The sequence below is a fragment of the Molossus molossus genome, unplaced genomic scaffold (genome assembly GCF_014108415.1).
Source record: "Molossus molossus isolate mMolMol1 unplaced genomic scaffold, mMolMol1.p scaffold_m16_p_10, whole genome shotgun sequence".
Lineage (NCBI taxonomy): Eukaryota > Metazoa > Chordata > Mammalia > Chiroptera > Molossidae > Molossus > Molossus molossus.
This window is the reverse complement of record NW_023425345.1, coordinates 90792993-90808859: the sequence shown is the minus strand read 5'-3', so window position 1 is coordinate 90808859 and position 15867 is coordinate 90792993. Positions and strand designations below refer to the sequence as shown.

Below are 15867 nucleotides of genomic sequence, written 5' to 3'. Positions count from 1 at the left end.
AACATGTAAGTGACTGACAAAGTTGAGTACAGTCCCAAAGAGAAATAGGAAAATTAGAGCTGGCCCGTGTGGCTCACTGGTTGAGCATCGATCCAGGAATTGCCTGTTCAATTCCTGGTCAGGGCACATGCCCGAGGTTGTGGGCCAAAGCCCCAGTGGGGAGCATGCAGGAGGTGACAATCGGTGTTTTCTCATCAACGTTTCTACCTCTCTCTCCCTTTCTCTCTAAAATCAATAAAGAAAAAATTCAAAAATAGGAAAATTAGAAACCAAATGAGAAAGTTTCTATAAGGATAGATCAAGAATATAAAATTCGAAAAATAAAATAAAATAAAAAATGTCCAGCTGGTGTGGCTCAGTGGTTGAGCGTTGGACCCATGAACGAAGAGATCGCTGGTTTGATTCCCAGTTAGGACATATGCCCAGGTTGTGGGTCCGATCCCCAGTGGGGGGCATTCAGGAGGCGGCCAATCGATGTTCTCTCTCCCCCTCTCCCTTCCTCTCTCTCTAAAATAAAGAAAATAAAAAGTAAAATAAAATTCCACAGAAAAGTCATAATAAGAACAGAAAATGCTAATAGGATAATATAGACATTGACTCAGTGCAGTATCATAACAGGTAACTTATCTCACGTCCTGTAATCAGAAAGGTCCAGAACTGGCAAGAAAACTTAACTTCATCTTAACTTCTAGTGACCTTTTCGGACACTATCTTCAACCATGGATACCATCATTAGAATGACTGAGATTATTAGAAAATATTTCCCAATTTGCATGGTTATAAAAGACTGAAATGAGTTGAAAAATTCTAGTTTCTTATTTTTCGGGAACATTTTAAAATAGGGGAGCTGCCTGTTGTGACGGAATGGGGGATACGTCATGAACAGGCTGAATGAGCTTTGGCAAGGGCTCTCCATCAGAATTATTTTTCTTCTACTATCCATCTGACTATTTCCTCATTTCTGAGATTTCTTTACCTTCTTGGCCCATTGGATCCCAAGGAAACCACAAAACCACACACCTGGAGCCCTTTAATTGTAATTGTTTTTTATTTTATGTCCTTGCTCGCATGGACAGGAAAATCTGCAAAATCCAGTGGCTAGCATAAGATGACACGTGTTTGATGTGAGTGGGATGAAGATAATGTCAGGGCTCTGTGAGGGCATAGAGAGGGGAGCTGTGGGGCGAGAAGACGGGAGGGAGGGGCTGGGCCCACTGCCGGAAACGGGGAAGCAGTGGGTGGGCGCTGATCACAAGTTCACCATCAGCCAGTCCAGCAGCGGCAGCCGCGTGACGTTGCCCACCGCCTCGTCCAGCTGTCGCTCCTTCTCGTAGCGCAGCACTGACTGCAGAACCTCACCCACGCTGCGTCCTTTGTCCACGGCGACAGCTGAGAGCTGAAGTAGCTGTGGGAAGAAAAGAAAGCAGTGGTGGAGGGGCAGGACATCCCACGGCAGGCTGAAAAGGTCCTGGCAAGGCAAGAACTAAGAGGTCAGGTAGCCTTTGAGAAGCTTCAGCAGAAGGGACTCAAATTAGATGCTGAGAAGACTTCCTTAATTGTAAAGTTTCTGGACTGTTTGTCTGAAGAAAGTTGGTAATGGTCACCCTTAATTTAAAGAACAGATGTTAACATCTGTCCATGATATGAAAAATATGATTTCACACTAAGATTGAAATCTTCCTGTTTCCAGTGGGTGTTTGGTCAACGGTGTTCTTGCTTTCTAAGAATTCTAGTGTTTTTTAAGTTCACTGGAATATTATCAAACAGTCCCCATCATTGTCCCCAGACCAACAAGGGCAGGGGAGAAATATATCTAAGGACAAATGTGGATGCTGTCTCATGCCCTACACACCAGAGACCCCTCAAGTGTTAGAGCAGAAATGCGGTTCAGAGACCCATTCAACCCTCATGAAAATGTTTCCCAGAGAGGTGAAGGGATGTGTCGGTAATACAGTGCTAGAGATTAACAGATCCAAAATTCATACCCAGGTCTCTGAACCCGATATTTAGTTCTCTTTCTAAGTATAAAATGAGAAAACTTATCCAAAGCAACTATTCTAATATGAACATAGTAGATTGCCATTCATCTGGAATCCTAGCAGCAACAAACTAAAGTAACCCAATTTTTATTGTATACATTATGCACCTGGTTCTATGATAAAAAGTCAGAGAGCAAATAAACAGGACACATATCAGGAGCTCTTTCAAAAGGGAAAATTTCCATGTGAGAAACTAAAGTGTTTACAGATACTATTGACATAAGTTGAAACACAGAAAGGCTTGGCAAAAAAGAAGATATAAAAAAAAAACAAAACAGCCCGGCTGATGTGGCTCAGTGGTTGAGTATCGATTCATGCACCAAGAGGTCGCCAGTTCGATTCCCGTTCAGGGCACATGCCCAGGCTGCGGGCCTGATCCCCATTTGGGGGCATGCAGGAGGCAGCCTGTCGATGTTCTCTCTCATCGATGTTTCTCTCTCTCCCTCTCCCTTTCTCTCTCTAAAATCAATAAAGAAAAAAAATTTTTTAAAAAAGAAGAACTAAATAGAAATTTTAGAACTCAAAAATCCAAATGAAAACTTATTGGATAGGTAAAGACAGAGGAAAGTCAGTAAACTTGAAGATAGAACAATAGAAATTAGCCACACTGAGCAACATAGGATTGATTGAAGTCCTTCCAGAAAAGATTTAAAAAAAAACAAAACAGACCTTGGGGACCTGTGAGACAATACTAAAATATTTTACATTTATGCCATTAGAATCCTAGGAGGAGAGGGGGAAAAAATAGCAGTGCAGAAAAAATACTTGAGAAAATAATGGACAAAAGCTTCCCTAATTTGCCACAAGACATAAATTCGAGAACTCAGTAAAGCTGAAATAAGATAAACCCAAAGAAATTCACTTTAAGACTTGTCATAATCAAATTGCTTAAAACTAAAAATATAATGGGGGGAAAAATTAAAAGCAGCCATAGAGAAATGGCACATTATAGGGGCACAATTCTTTGAGTGACAACAGATTTCTCACCAGAAACCGCAGAGGCCGGGCGATGGCACAACATTCTTTAAGCACTCAGTGAAAAGAACTGTCAAACCAGAATTCTATATCCAGTAAAAATATACTTAAGGAATCAAGGTCAAGTAAAGAAAATTTCAGATTAAAGAAAATTAAGAGGATTTATTGCCAGAAAATATGTTCTAGTTCTTAAGACAAAAGGATAGTGATATCAGAAGGAAACCGGGAACATCAGGGATTAATGAACAAGAGCACAAACAGTAAAGTCTTAGAATAAATAATAAAATATTTGCAATTTAAAAAAAATATGTTTTATGGTTGAAAGCAAATATAATTGTCTATTGTCTATAAGGTTTTTTTTTAACGTATGAGGACTAAATACATAAAATGACGACAATATAGAGGAAAGTGTCAAGTGGCCTAAATGGTAAGATGACTACATTCCAATTAAAGTGGTAATTATCCTACTAAGACTCTGAAAGTATGTATATTGTAATTCCTGGAAAAACCACTAAAAAAGCTGCACAAAGAGATATAGTCAAAACACAATAGATAAATCAAAATGGAATACTAAAAAATGTTTAAATAATCCAAAAGAAGGCAACAAAGAGAAAAATAGGAAGAAAAAATAGAATAAATAGAACTTATATTAAAATAGTAGAACTAAATTCAAACATGTCAATAATTAGACTAAATGTAAATAGTCTAAATACACCAATTGTCAGAATAAATGTTAAAATCTGACTCAATTATATGCTACCCACAAAAAAACTCACTTCAAATGATATAGGTAGGTTAAAGTAAAATTATGGAAAAAGCTGTGCTATGAAAATACCAATTTGAAAAAAAGCTTGAGCCCTGGCCGGTTTGGCTCAGCAGTTGGAGCGTTGGCCTGTGAACCAGAGAGTCCCAGGTTCGGTTCCCATTAGGGGCATGTACCAAAAAAAAAGTTTGAATCTCAACATTTATGATCAATTGATTTTTAAAAGAGGGCTTTATAAAGGGAAAAATAATTCAAAGGGGCCACATATCCATTTATCTTTCAACAAATGGTCTTGAGACAACTGCATATCCACAGGCAAAAGAATGAATTAGACCTCACCTCATATCATACACAAAAATGAACTCAAAATGGATCATAGACTTAAATATAAGAGCCTAAATTATCAAATATTTTAAAATTTAGAAAAAGAAGAAAATCTTTATAACCTTGGATTATGTATTTCTCCATCTGGCAATACTGACTTTATGGACCAGATTATTCTTTGTTGTGGGATTGTCCTCTGCATTGTAGAATACTTAGCAGCATCCCTGGCCTCTACCCAGGACACTCCAGTAGCAACCCCGCTCCTAGTTCTGACAACGATATATATCCCCAGACATTACCAAATGTTCCTTGGGGGCAAAACGGCACCAACCACTGGGTTATTCAAAGATTAGATATAACATCAAAACACAAGCAATAAAAGCAAGAATTGATAAATTAGATTCCACTATTAAAACTTTTGCTCTTCAAACTACTTCATTAAGTAAAAAAAAATAAGCCACATACTGAGAGAAAATATTTGCAAATCATATATTTGATAAAGGACCTGTATCTATAATATATAAAGAATTCTTGTAACTTTATAACAAAAAGAAAACAACCCAGTCGAAATATGGGCAAAAGATTTGCAAAGACAATTCAACAAAGAATATATATGAATGGCTAATTAGCACATAAAAAGATGTTCAAATTAAATCCACCACCAGACACCACCATAATAGCTATAATAAATAATATTGATGAGAATGTGGAGAAATTGTTGTTGGGAATGTTAAATGGTACAACAGTTTGGCAGTTTTTTAAAATTAATTTATTTATTTTTATTTTTTTTTATCTTTACTCGAGGACATTTTTCCATTTTTTGTTCAGATACAGTGGAAGGGGGAGAGAGGAAGAGAGAGAGAGAGAGAGAGAGAGAGAGAGAGAGAGAGAGAGAGAAAGAGAGAGAGAGAGAGAGAAACATTGATGTGAAAGGGAAACATCAAGTGGCTGCCACCTGCACAACCCAACCAGGGCCGGGGAAAAACTGCAATCAAGGTACATGCCCTTAGCGGGAACCGAACCAGGTCTCTCCGGACCGCAGGCCGACGCTCTGCGCAACAGTTTGGCAGTTTTTAAAGATATACTTATCATAAGGTGCAGAAATTCAGCTCCTTATTGCCCAAGAGAAAAGAAAACGTGTGTGCACACAAAGACATGTATGTGAATGTTCATACTAGCATTATTCATTATAGCATAAAAGTGGAAACAGTCCAAATGTCCCTGGTGAATAAATAAACAAAACGTAGTATATCCACATAATGAAACACTATTCAGCAATGAAAAGAAATAAACTACTGACATGCTACAGCATGGACAAACCTCAAGAATAATATGCTAAATGAGAACGGCCAGACGTAAAAGACTATATATTTTATGGTTCCGTTGTGTAGAATTTTGGAAAGGTAAATCTATTAGAGAAATCAGGTTAATGGTTGCCTGAGGTTAGGAGTGCAAATTGAGAAATATAGCCTAGAAAATTCTGAGATAGAGAAATAAGGAGTCTCTAGTCCTATTAGATATTAAAACATATTATAGGATGGTAGTAATTAAGACAGTGTGCCAATGTAAGTAGTATTAAAATAGTAAATAGTTAAACAATTCAATGAAACAGAACAGAAAGCTCAGGAAAAGAACCAAACCAAAGATAAGAGATTGTATCCTTACCTCATACTTTATATAAAAATGAATTAAAATGGATCAAAGTCTTCAATTTTTTTTTTTAAACCGTAAGTATTGGGAGAAAACATGGGAAAGTACTGTTTATATCTTGGAGTAAATAACCTCTTCCAAAATTTGATACAAAGTCCAGGAAAAAGAAAAATTTAAAAATGTCTTAGATTTGACTGCACAAATATTTGAAAAATTCTATATGGCAAAAACAAAACAAATAGCCATAGCAATCTTGAAAAAGAAGAACAAAGTAGGAGGGATCACAATTCTGGACATCAGGTTATACTACAAAGCCACTGTAATTAAAGCAGCCTGGTACTGGCACAAGAACAGGCATATAGATCAGTGGAAAAGAACAGAGAACCCAGAAATAAACCCAAGACAGTATGTTCAATTAATATTTGACAAAGGAGGCAAGAGCATACAATGGAGCAAAGAGTCTATTCAATAAACGGTGCTGAGAAAATTGGATAGGTACATGCAAAAAAAAAAAAAAAGTGAAACTAGACCACCAACTTACACCATACAAAACAGTAAACTCAAAATGTATAAAATATTTAAACATAAGTCATGAAACCCTAAAAATCCTAGAAGAAAATGGGCAGCAAAATCTCAGACATCACACGTAGCAGGATTTTCACCAATATATCGGCAAAGGCAAGAGAAACAAGGGAAAAAAATAATAAATGGGATTACATCAAACTAAAAAGCGTTTACACAGCAAAAGAAACCAGTATCAAATGAAAAAGGAACCCACTATATGGGAGAACATATTTGCCAATGATACATCGGATAAAGGGTTAATTTCCAAAATATATAAAGTACTCAAACAACTAAAAAGAAGGAAGATAAATAATCCAATTAAAAAGGGCAGAGGACCTGAATAGACATTTCTCTAAAGAGAATATACAAATGGCCAGGAGACATATGAAAAAATGTTCAACGTCACTAAATCATCAGAGAGATGCAAATTAAAATGACTATGAGGTATCACCTCACATCTGCCAGAATGGCCGCCATCAACAAATCACCAAACAAGTAAGTGCTGGCGAGGGTGTGGAGAAAAGGGAACTCTAGTATGCTGCTGATGGGAATGCTAGATGGTGCAGCCACTGTGGAAAATGGTATGGATTGTCCTCAAAAAATTAAAAATGGAACTGCCATTTGACCCAGTCATCCCTATTAGTGGTTCTAGGAATATATCTTAAGAAGTCTAAAACACCAATCAGAAAGAATATACGCACCTCTATGTTCAAAGTAGCGCTATTTACAATAGCTAAGATCTGGAAACAGCCCAAGTGTCCATCAGTAGATGAGTAGACACAAAAACTGTGGTACATATACATAATGGAATACTATGCGGCTGTAAGAAAAAAAGATCTATCCTTTGAGAGGACATGGAGGGACCTGGAGAGTATTATGCTAAGCAAAGTAAGGCAGTTGGAGAAAGACAAATATCACATGATGTCACTTATACGTAGAATCTAATGAACCAAATAAACTGACAAAAAAAATAATAAATCCAGAAACATGGAAGTAAGGAACAGACTGACAAACCTCAGAAGGAAGGAGAGGGGGGCAGGAAGAATTAAACCAAAGAGCTTATATACATATAGGCATAATCAATGGACAACAGTGTGGTGCAGGTAGGGGCATGGGAGCTGGGGGACAAAAGGAGGGACATCTGTAATACTGTCAAAAATAAAGATAAATTAAAAAACAAACGTACAGATCTAAATTAATGATTAAAACACTAAACATTTGCCAGAAGTTAAAAAAAAACTCAAAAGACAAATAATTAAAAAATGTATTTAATAGCACAAGTGTTAATTTCCTTCTATATAAAACTCCTACAGATCAATAAGAAAAAGACCAACAACTCAATAGAAAAGTGAGCAGAGCATATAAAGGAACAATTCATCCATGAAAAAGGAAATTCAAATGACTCTTAAACATATGAAAAGATATTCACTCTCATTCCTAATAAGTCAAGTGCAAGGTAAGGCAACAGTTTGTCATGCACTGTTGATTAAAGTACAGAAAATAGGCATTTTAATATTGTTTTAGTAGATGTGCAAATTGGTGCAAGCTCTATGGAAGGCAATTTGGAAATGTATATCATACACACACACACACAAACAGACATTAATGGTGATCTTGACATTCCTTTTCTAAGTGTTTAGCATATACAGATACATTTGAATTCTGTGCACACAGCACTGCATATAGTAGCAAAATATTGGCAACTAAAATGTCCAAACATGGGAAAGTGGTTAAATGCAGCACCTTCATACAATGAAGTAACATGCAGCCATTGAAAAGAATGTGGCAGCCCTATATGTTGCAGAAAAGAATATATATATGTATGTATGTGTGTGTAACACTACCATGAGACTTAAAATAAGATGTATACATACAAGTACTTTCTTGTGTATGCATATATATTTCTAAAAGGATAAGCAAGAAATTGATCACAATGGTTTTCTCCAGGGAGAGTAACAGGATGGGAGATAAGAATGAGAAAAAATAAAACCTTAGTTTTCACTGTACATTCTTTGAGCCTTTGTTTTGTTTTTTTGGTATGTGCCTCTAGTGGGAACTCTCTGGTCCACAGGCTGACGCTCCAACCGCTGAGCCAAACCGGCCAGGGCACGCCTTTGATTTTTAACTATGCACACGTTACCCAGTGTTACTGGGTTCAATCACCTGTCAGCATGAGAATATTTGTATACATTAATTAAATCCTTTTCCAAAAGAACCTTAAATTGCCTTTGGGAAGTTTCTCTGATGTGTACTTCATCCAACTGTTCTTAAAAATTTACCGATATTCTGCCCAGCTGGTGTGGCTCAGTGGCTTGAGTGTCATCCCATGGACTGAGAGATAGATTCTGGTTTCATTCCCAGTCAGGGCACATGCCCGGGCCGGGTCGCGGGTTTGATCCCCAGTAGGGGAGGTGCAGGAGGCAGCCAATTGAGGTTTCTCTCTCACATCGGTGTTTCTTTCTCTCTCTCCCTTCCTCTCTCTCTCTAAAAGGAAAATCAATAAAACAACATATTTAAAAAATATATACTGATATTCAACAAAAATCGACTCATTAGTTGAAGTTTAGATGTGCTGCTGCTCACGCTTTCCATTCTTTTCCTTTAATGAAATAGACGATCCTCTTTGTGTTTACAGTAGGCAGAGATGGATGTGTACTGTGTGCGTGTGTGCGTGTGTGTGTGCGCACACAGGGGGAGGGCTGCAAGTCTGTTGTGCCCATTTCAGGTGTGTACATTACAGACATTTTAATTCAAAATAATGTAAAACCAGTATTACGCTTTTATATATGATGGGTTGGTTTTAAAAGGTGGCTACGGAACAAAAGCCTGCTGCACACGGTGTACACATGAAAGCTATGCTTCTTTTTAGAGTTTTTTTCATCACAGTAAAGCTTTTGTGAATATAACCAAAATCGTTGGCCATATTGCTATGTGCCAAAATAGCTGTCTGTTTTACAGACTGGTAAAAGCATAGAGACAGAGATTCTTTACAGTTTGCCAAGAACTCTTAGGGATATTCTGTTCTGTTAACTAGCCCAAACTCACTTGTGCACACAAGTCAGCTGGTGATTTTGCTCAGTCGCTGAAATGAGAGTCTGATTCAGTAGGCCAGAAGTGGGGCCTGAGATTCTAAGCTTCTCACCAGCTCCCAGCTGATACCAGAGTTGTTGGTTCACACACCACATTTTGAATAGCAAGTCTACAGATCATGTAGTTTCTTGTTTAGGTTTAGTATAGCCTAATCTGGATGCTATGAAATCCTGTGTCTTCCCAGTCATCAAAAAAAAATCAAGTAACCCAGCTGCCACTTATTAAACAGACAGAGCTTCTTCCTCCACATTTTCTGGTTTCTATGAAGAAGAATTATTTTTATGAATAATCCCAGCCTCTTGTGCCACCCCTTACTACTTAACTGGTAACCACCATTGTTCCACTTTTATAAATAGACACACACTAACACAAAGCTCTGAAGGGGTGTGCGTGCGTGTGTGTGTGTGTGTGTGTGTGGTGGGGATGGTCTCTATTTCTTAATTCCTCTACAGTAGCATGAAGCAGCAACTTGCATAACTGTTCATGCTTTCCAGACTCAAAATCTCCCCTCAGAGAGCAGTTCCAAGGCTTACATTGGGAGGAGCAAAGAGTTAGAAGGCACACTTATCTTTATCAGTAATAACAGATAAGTTGATTTCCCATTTGCCTTATTCTTTATTCTTACTTCTTCTCAGTGGACTCAGAACTTAGGGCGAAGGGAAGAGGGATGTTATTTATCAACTCCCTTCAAATCCCCAATACCTCCTAGGCAAACATCTAAAAAAATAATGAAAGTTTTGAAAAGCTCACCAAACTAGATTCTTTTTATACCCCTTAACACATCCCTAAAATGCTCCCCAGCAGCCCCTTCTCGTTCTTTGGGCAATGCTGTCCTATCCAAAATTCAGCATGAAGCCCAGACCTTAAGCTGATTCTTTCACCAAGTGTCTTGGAGATTCCGCATCTATACAATCCCACCAATATATGCAAAAAAGAAAAAGAATCATATTTGACTTATCATATACCCCTTCTTTCCCCCCTTTGATATGACTCTTATTGGGAACAAATATAATTTTACTTTATCCATTATTTTTTCCAAGGGTATAATCTTCAAATTCTTACTATCTCCATTCTAACCTTCTTGTGGCTCTCTCTCCATTCAGAAAGAAAACAGAACTTAAAACCCCAACAAACCATTCATAAATTTTTCCAACTTTCTCTGACTCTTCTTCCTTACCTTCTCTTGGATTCCTTCATCATCACCAGCAAAGTACAAAATAGGGACATTGAGCTCAGAGGCGGCTACCCATTGAAGTACGGCTTGGAGTTGCTTGTTCTGAACTGTATCAATTAGGTTATGATTGCTGACAATCACTTTGGGTGCTGCACATCCTTCAGGGAACTGTCCTGATACGCCTCTCAATTCATTATGGATAGCTTGATAGGCATTTTGCAAGACAGCCTCTGCTGTCCCTGTGCCCTTGACTGGTAAGCACTCATATAAATTATCTGGGAAGGCCGAAGCTGGCCTGCTGGCATCCCCAGACTTATCGTCTCCCAGCTCTGCCAAGGGAGAGTCACAGGACTTGGCAATAATGAGACACAACTTCATCACTGAGTCTATCAGATGTTCTAACAGCTGCCCATTCATGTGGCCATCTAGCTGGTTGACAAATATCTTGGTCAGCCCAGCAAAGGTACCACAAGGCTCGTCACCTTCACTTGGTTTGATAGGAGTAGGGGTTACAGGTCTTTCACACGGGTCTTCCCTAACTGGTTGTTCTGGTACCTTGGGTTCAGAGCTACAGTCATTCTTGAAAATGGTCTCACTAAGTAAATTCCGGATAAAGTTGAAGAAAATGCTCATTAGATCCTTCTTTTCTGTTTCTTCTTGGCAACCTTCCTTATGAGAAGACTTAAAGTTGGTCTCACCAGAAACTACAGTGGGCTTCTTGGGGAAGTTGGTTCTACCAGCAGCTTCCAGGAAGCTCTGTGTATCCATGCTTCCTCCCTGGGCCAGGTGGTATTGAATCAAAAGTAAGGCAGATACAAGCAGGTCCTTGGCCCAGGAGTCTGATTCACACGTAAAATTCTCAGGGTTCTCTGGGTGAAACATAGTGGGGTTGAGATTGCAAGCATCCAGAGGATATCCCAGGGGAAAGTCTGGTACAGGACTACACTGGTTGTTGGGAGCTGCAAATGATGCACACTGAAAACCTGGAAATTGTTCTTCTTTATTCTGAGTTTTATGCCACAAGGTCAGTCCCTCTTTGATAATGTGTTCACCCAAAGTTTCAGCACAAGACTTCTCTGGTTTGCATGGAGTACAGTACATTTTTTCCATAAATCTACCTTCAGATTTCATTGTTGCAAAATTTACATTTCGGTTTTTAGGATCACCCATTCCTTTCATGGAGACAAGGGAATAACTCTCAGACTTGTCCTTGGCTTTCCTGATATTCTCAGGTTTCCTGACAAACATCACAGTGTACAGCTTACCCAGCATAGCATCCATGATATCTGTGGCCTTCTGGCTTCCATGAAAGAAGAGACTTCTTTTCACAGCCGAGACAAAGTCTGTATCAGTCATGAGGGTCCCTGTGACATTGTGGAGGTTCTTCATGAAGGAGTCAATGAGATCTGAGACCACCTCTTTCGCATGCCTGAGCAGTACCTTCTTCAGAAGGATGGTGGCAATGGTTGTGTCCTTTACTTGGATTTTCAGGGTCTTCATGATGGAGACCATCATATCAGACACCACGCTGTTGGCATAGGTCATGATCTTTTGACTAACAGAAGTTGTAAAGTCATCAGGCCTTTCATGCTCTCTGAATATATTTCTCTGCCCAGACCTTCCATCCTCTTTGGCATCACCTGCATTACGAGACTCAAACACTTCTTTATAGAAGAAAGACTTCTTAGAATCAGGCTTGCCATCTGGACCTTTGCTTTCCTTGATCTTTAAAGTGGTCTTGTATTTCAAACTCGAGGGACTCTGTAATGATCCTAAGACTCTGTCACCAGAGCCAGGACCCTTAACGGAACCAGCATTCTTGGAACATTCAGAGACAGTGTCATTCACCAGATCTGATGCCACCTTACTCAGGCTTTTGTTGAGTGGGGGTTCATCCCCCATGTACACTGACTGATGGACACATTTGTTTTCAGAGCCATCGATTGTTTCATTGATCTCCTTGCGGGCCATGGCTATGACTAAATTTGTGAGGCGGTTAGCATAGAAGGAAACTTCATCTATTGTACTCCCGTTACCAACTTGGGCAGTGGGGCCCGGGAGAGGGTTCTCTTTGTGAGTCATCTCAAAATGAATTTTCCCTGGAACGCCGCTGTTGGAGTTATTGTAGTAGTCCACAGAGAAACCTTTACTTGGGTCTCCTGGGTTGGTCACTTCCCCACCAACTGGTGATTCTCCGGGTTTGAACCTAGCGTCTTGAAACCCGGCCGTACTTTTCTCCAGGTCCTTGCGGAGCCAGCTGAGCACTCTGACAGGATCCGTCGAGACTTCCTTAAAAACAGACAAGTATTCATCCGACTGTAACAAAGTAAAACACGTAGGGGATAGTCAGGACAATTCAAAGATCAGTTTCAAAAATGGTCACCTCACTCAAGCCTGAACTATGCCATCATCCCAATAAAAGTAACCAACATTTATTGAGGACTTACTATGTCTCAGGCATCGTTCCAACTCTTTTGACTATTATCTCATTCAATGTTATTTTCACTGTAAACTTAAATGTTAGCTCTCTTATCATCCACAGTTTACAGAGGAGGAAATGGAAGAACTGAGAGATTTAGCTACTCATCTGAAGTTATACAGCCACTGACTGATGGCGCAGGAGTTCTAGCCTCGGCAATCTGCCTCCAGGGTCACGCTCTCAGCCACCACACTATATTGCATCTAACAACATGTATCCTTAAGATTCCACAGTCATTACGTGCACAGCCGAATTAGCATTTAAACTAAGTTTGTTCGTATGGAAAATAATACAATAATTAATAAATAATAACACATAACTAAACTCTGTGTTTTGTGTACTCACAACTGTAAACCTACATTTGCCCTCCCTGTGTATACACTATCCAACCTAATTTTCCTCACCTCTAGCTCAATTAAACACACTTGGTAAAATTTTCCCTGACTACCTCCCACTTTGAAATGATCTGCTCTTTAAACACCTATAGCAATTATTACCCAGAAAATCCATTTGGCGAATTAGCATAGATTTCTTATAATTAGTGTCCACCAGTTATTTAAAACTTCTAAATTATATTTATATTTTCACATTTATTTTTTATTTTCCCAAATTAATGGTAAGGTCTGTGAAAGCAGAAATCGTTTTTCTCTTTTTTGCATTCCACAGAATGCTTCTCACTTAGTGAAAAACAAAGAAATTTCTGTTAATCTGATTTAATATTGAAACTCATCCATCTTTCGTTTTTCTAAATAAAAGGGCAGAGGTAAATAAAAGATCTAGTAGAAGCAGAGTTGGTTGTCACTTACGCCATAGTAAATGGATATTTATTATCTATATGTCTTAATGTCTTTCACGGATATGTGAATGTTTTCTCTCTAAGGCTATATAAAGATAGACCAAATAGAGTTTGGACAAACAGAAGATGGTTCATGTAACATTACATGCAAATACATGTAATGCTACTCATTGAGAGTTCAAGTGTTTGATACTAAGGATGAGGTTTACAATAGTGATTCTACCAGATTATGAAATCCTTAAAGAGAGAGAATTCTATTTTTATATATCTTACCCTAAGATTCAGTACCAGTTTATCCACTATTGTCTCTCAACTTCAAGCCCATCCTTCTTTGCCATGCTTTGTGACACTTTTCTCTTTTGGCAGCTAGCTTTGTTAATAGAAGGCACTGGAGGTGTACTCTATGGTCACAGCAGGAGGAAAGGGCTTCTCTTCTGGCCCACCTGAACCCTCTGGCAAGTGTCTTTGGCACCAGCAGGCTGTGTGATCCTGTGGCAACCACACTTTCTCCAAAGAGGTCTTAAGCAGCCTTGGTTGAGAAAGACGGAGTTTTTGTGAACTGTCTCTCAGCTATGGGTAGCTGCTTTCTGCATTTGCTAATTCTAGAACTCTTGGAGGCCTCTTTTACAGCTTTTTGGTTAACTACCTTTAATAAACAGTCTTTGGGTTTTTTTACATTAGATTACTGGTGTGATTTCTCTCTTCTGACTGGAGCCTGACTTACAGTGCCTGATATTAAGTATTTAATAAATTCTTGTTGAACAGCGAAGGCAGAATGACAGTGTTACTTAGACGAGAGTTCATAGACAATTTTGAGGCAGCCTACATTTCAGAAAATACTTTCTATAAACAAAATTTTACAGCTGTACTACATAGTTTTTTCATTAATTATAGCATGTTTCTCCTACTAAATACCATATTATAGGAATGTTTTTCAGAAGTTATAGATAGAAATTTTATTTTTTGTTCTAAAGAAGTTTATCTTTCCCCCACCCCCAAAGAAATCGATCTTCTAAAATAAGAGGTGGGTGGCGGTGGAGAGAATAAGGCTCTCCACATATTCCCAAACCAATATTTGTTTTTTTCCAAACCAGATTTTGTAAGGAGGTTGACAACTTACCATTTTCCAGTCCTGGGGTTGGCCATCTCCAGGTGAATAGACATCAACTTTGCATACCCCATTTTGGCTTTGTAACCAGTCAACCCTATCTGACATCTGGAAGTAGAAAAAATTTAAAGAATGGTCCTCAGAAGGGCAAGTTATATGAAAGCAGGAGAAATAAGGTAAACAGCTGAGGTGGAAAGTAGGAGCAATGCTTCCAGTAGTGACCTGTCCCACAACTACTTCAAACTCTCCTAACTCTAAGTATCTTCATCCTCAGCTCTCAACTGCAGGCAGAGTTCTTAAACACATGTATCCCTGTGCTAAAGCCAGTGCCTGGTCCATACTCGAGATGCTTACCACAAATTTTGAAAGAACCTAAGCAGCCATGTCCTGCTCTCTGTGTCCTTGCTTGACAGCCCTTCGACATCTTGGATTTTCAGTAGATACTCAACATTCAACACGATCAAAATATAATTAGTTTACTTCTTCCTGCCTGTTCTTGCCCCACACCATTTTAAAAAGTAATACAGAGTTCATTTTTAATTAATTTCTAGACCACTAACTTACTTTTATTAGCAGTAAGTCTAGTAGCTCTTCCTTAAATCCACCTCCAATGAGCCAAGGATCCTGACAGAATTCTATCTCCCTGGTTCAGCCACACTTCTGAATTCCAGAAGAGAGACGGTATATGCACCACCCCACGGACCTTTGTCCATGTTGGCAGTAAAAACACCCTTGGTGATGTTGATTCTTTCCTAACCCTCCCAACACTTTTCTCCACTCCTCAATCTCTGCAACGACACCACCAGCAACCTGCTCTTCTAAGCCGGACAGCTGATGATCATCTTAGTGGTCTTTTCCCAGCCCAAGGTCCCTGGAGCTGCTACTATTTCTCTCTCATTTGTAGC

The 15867-nt window shown here is 38.9% G+C and overlaps 1 protein-coding gene across 1 annotated transcript; it reads right to left on the bottom strand.

Moving 5' to 3' along the window:
* Positions 1-1249: 1249 nt before the first annotated feature.
* Positions 1250-15070, bottom strand: AKAP3 (A-kinase anchoring protein 3). Its single transcript, XM_036253156.1, has 3 exons — positions 14975-15070; positions 10583-12868; positions 1250-1405 (listed from the first exon to the last, which is right to left on the bottom strand). Exons 1-3 carry the CDS (start codon positions 15068-15070, stop codon positions 1250-1252), a joined length of 2538 nt encoding a protein of 845 aa, XP_036109049.1.
* Positions 15071-15867: the final 797 nt, after the last annotated feature.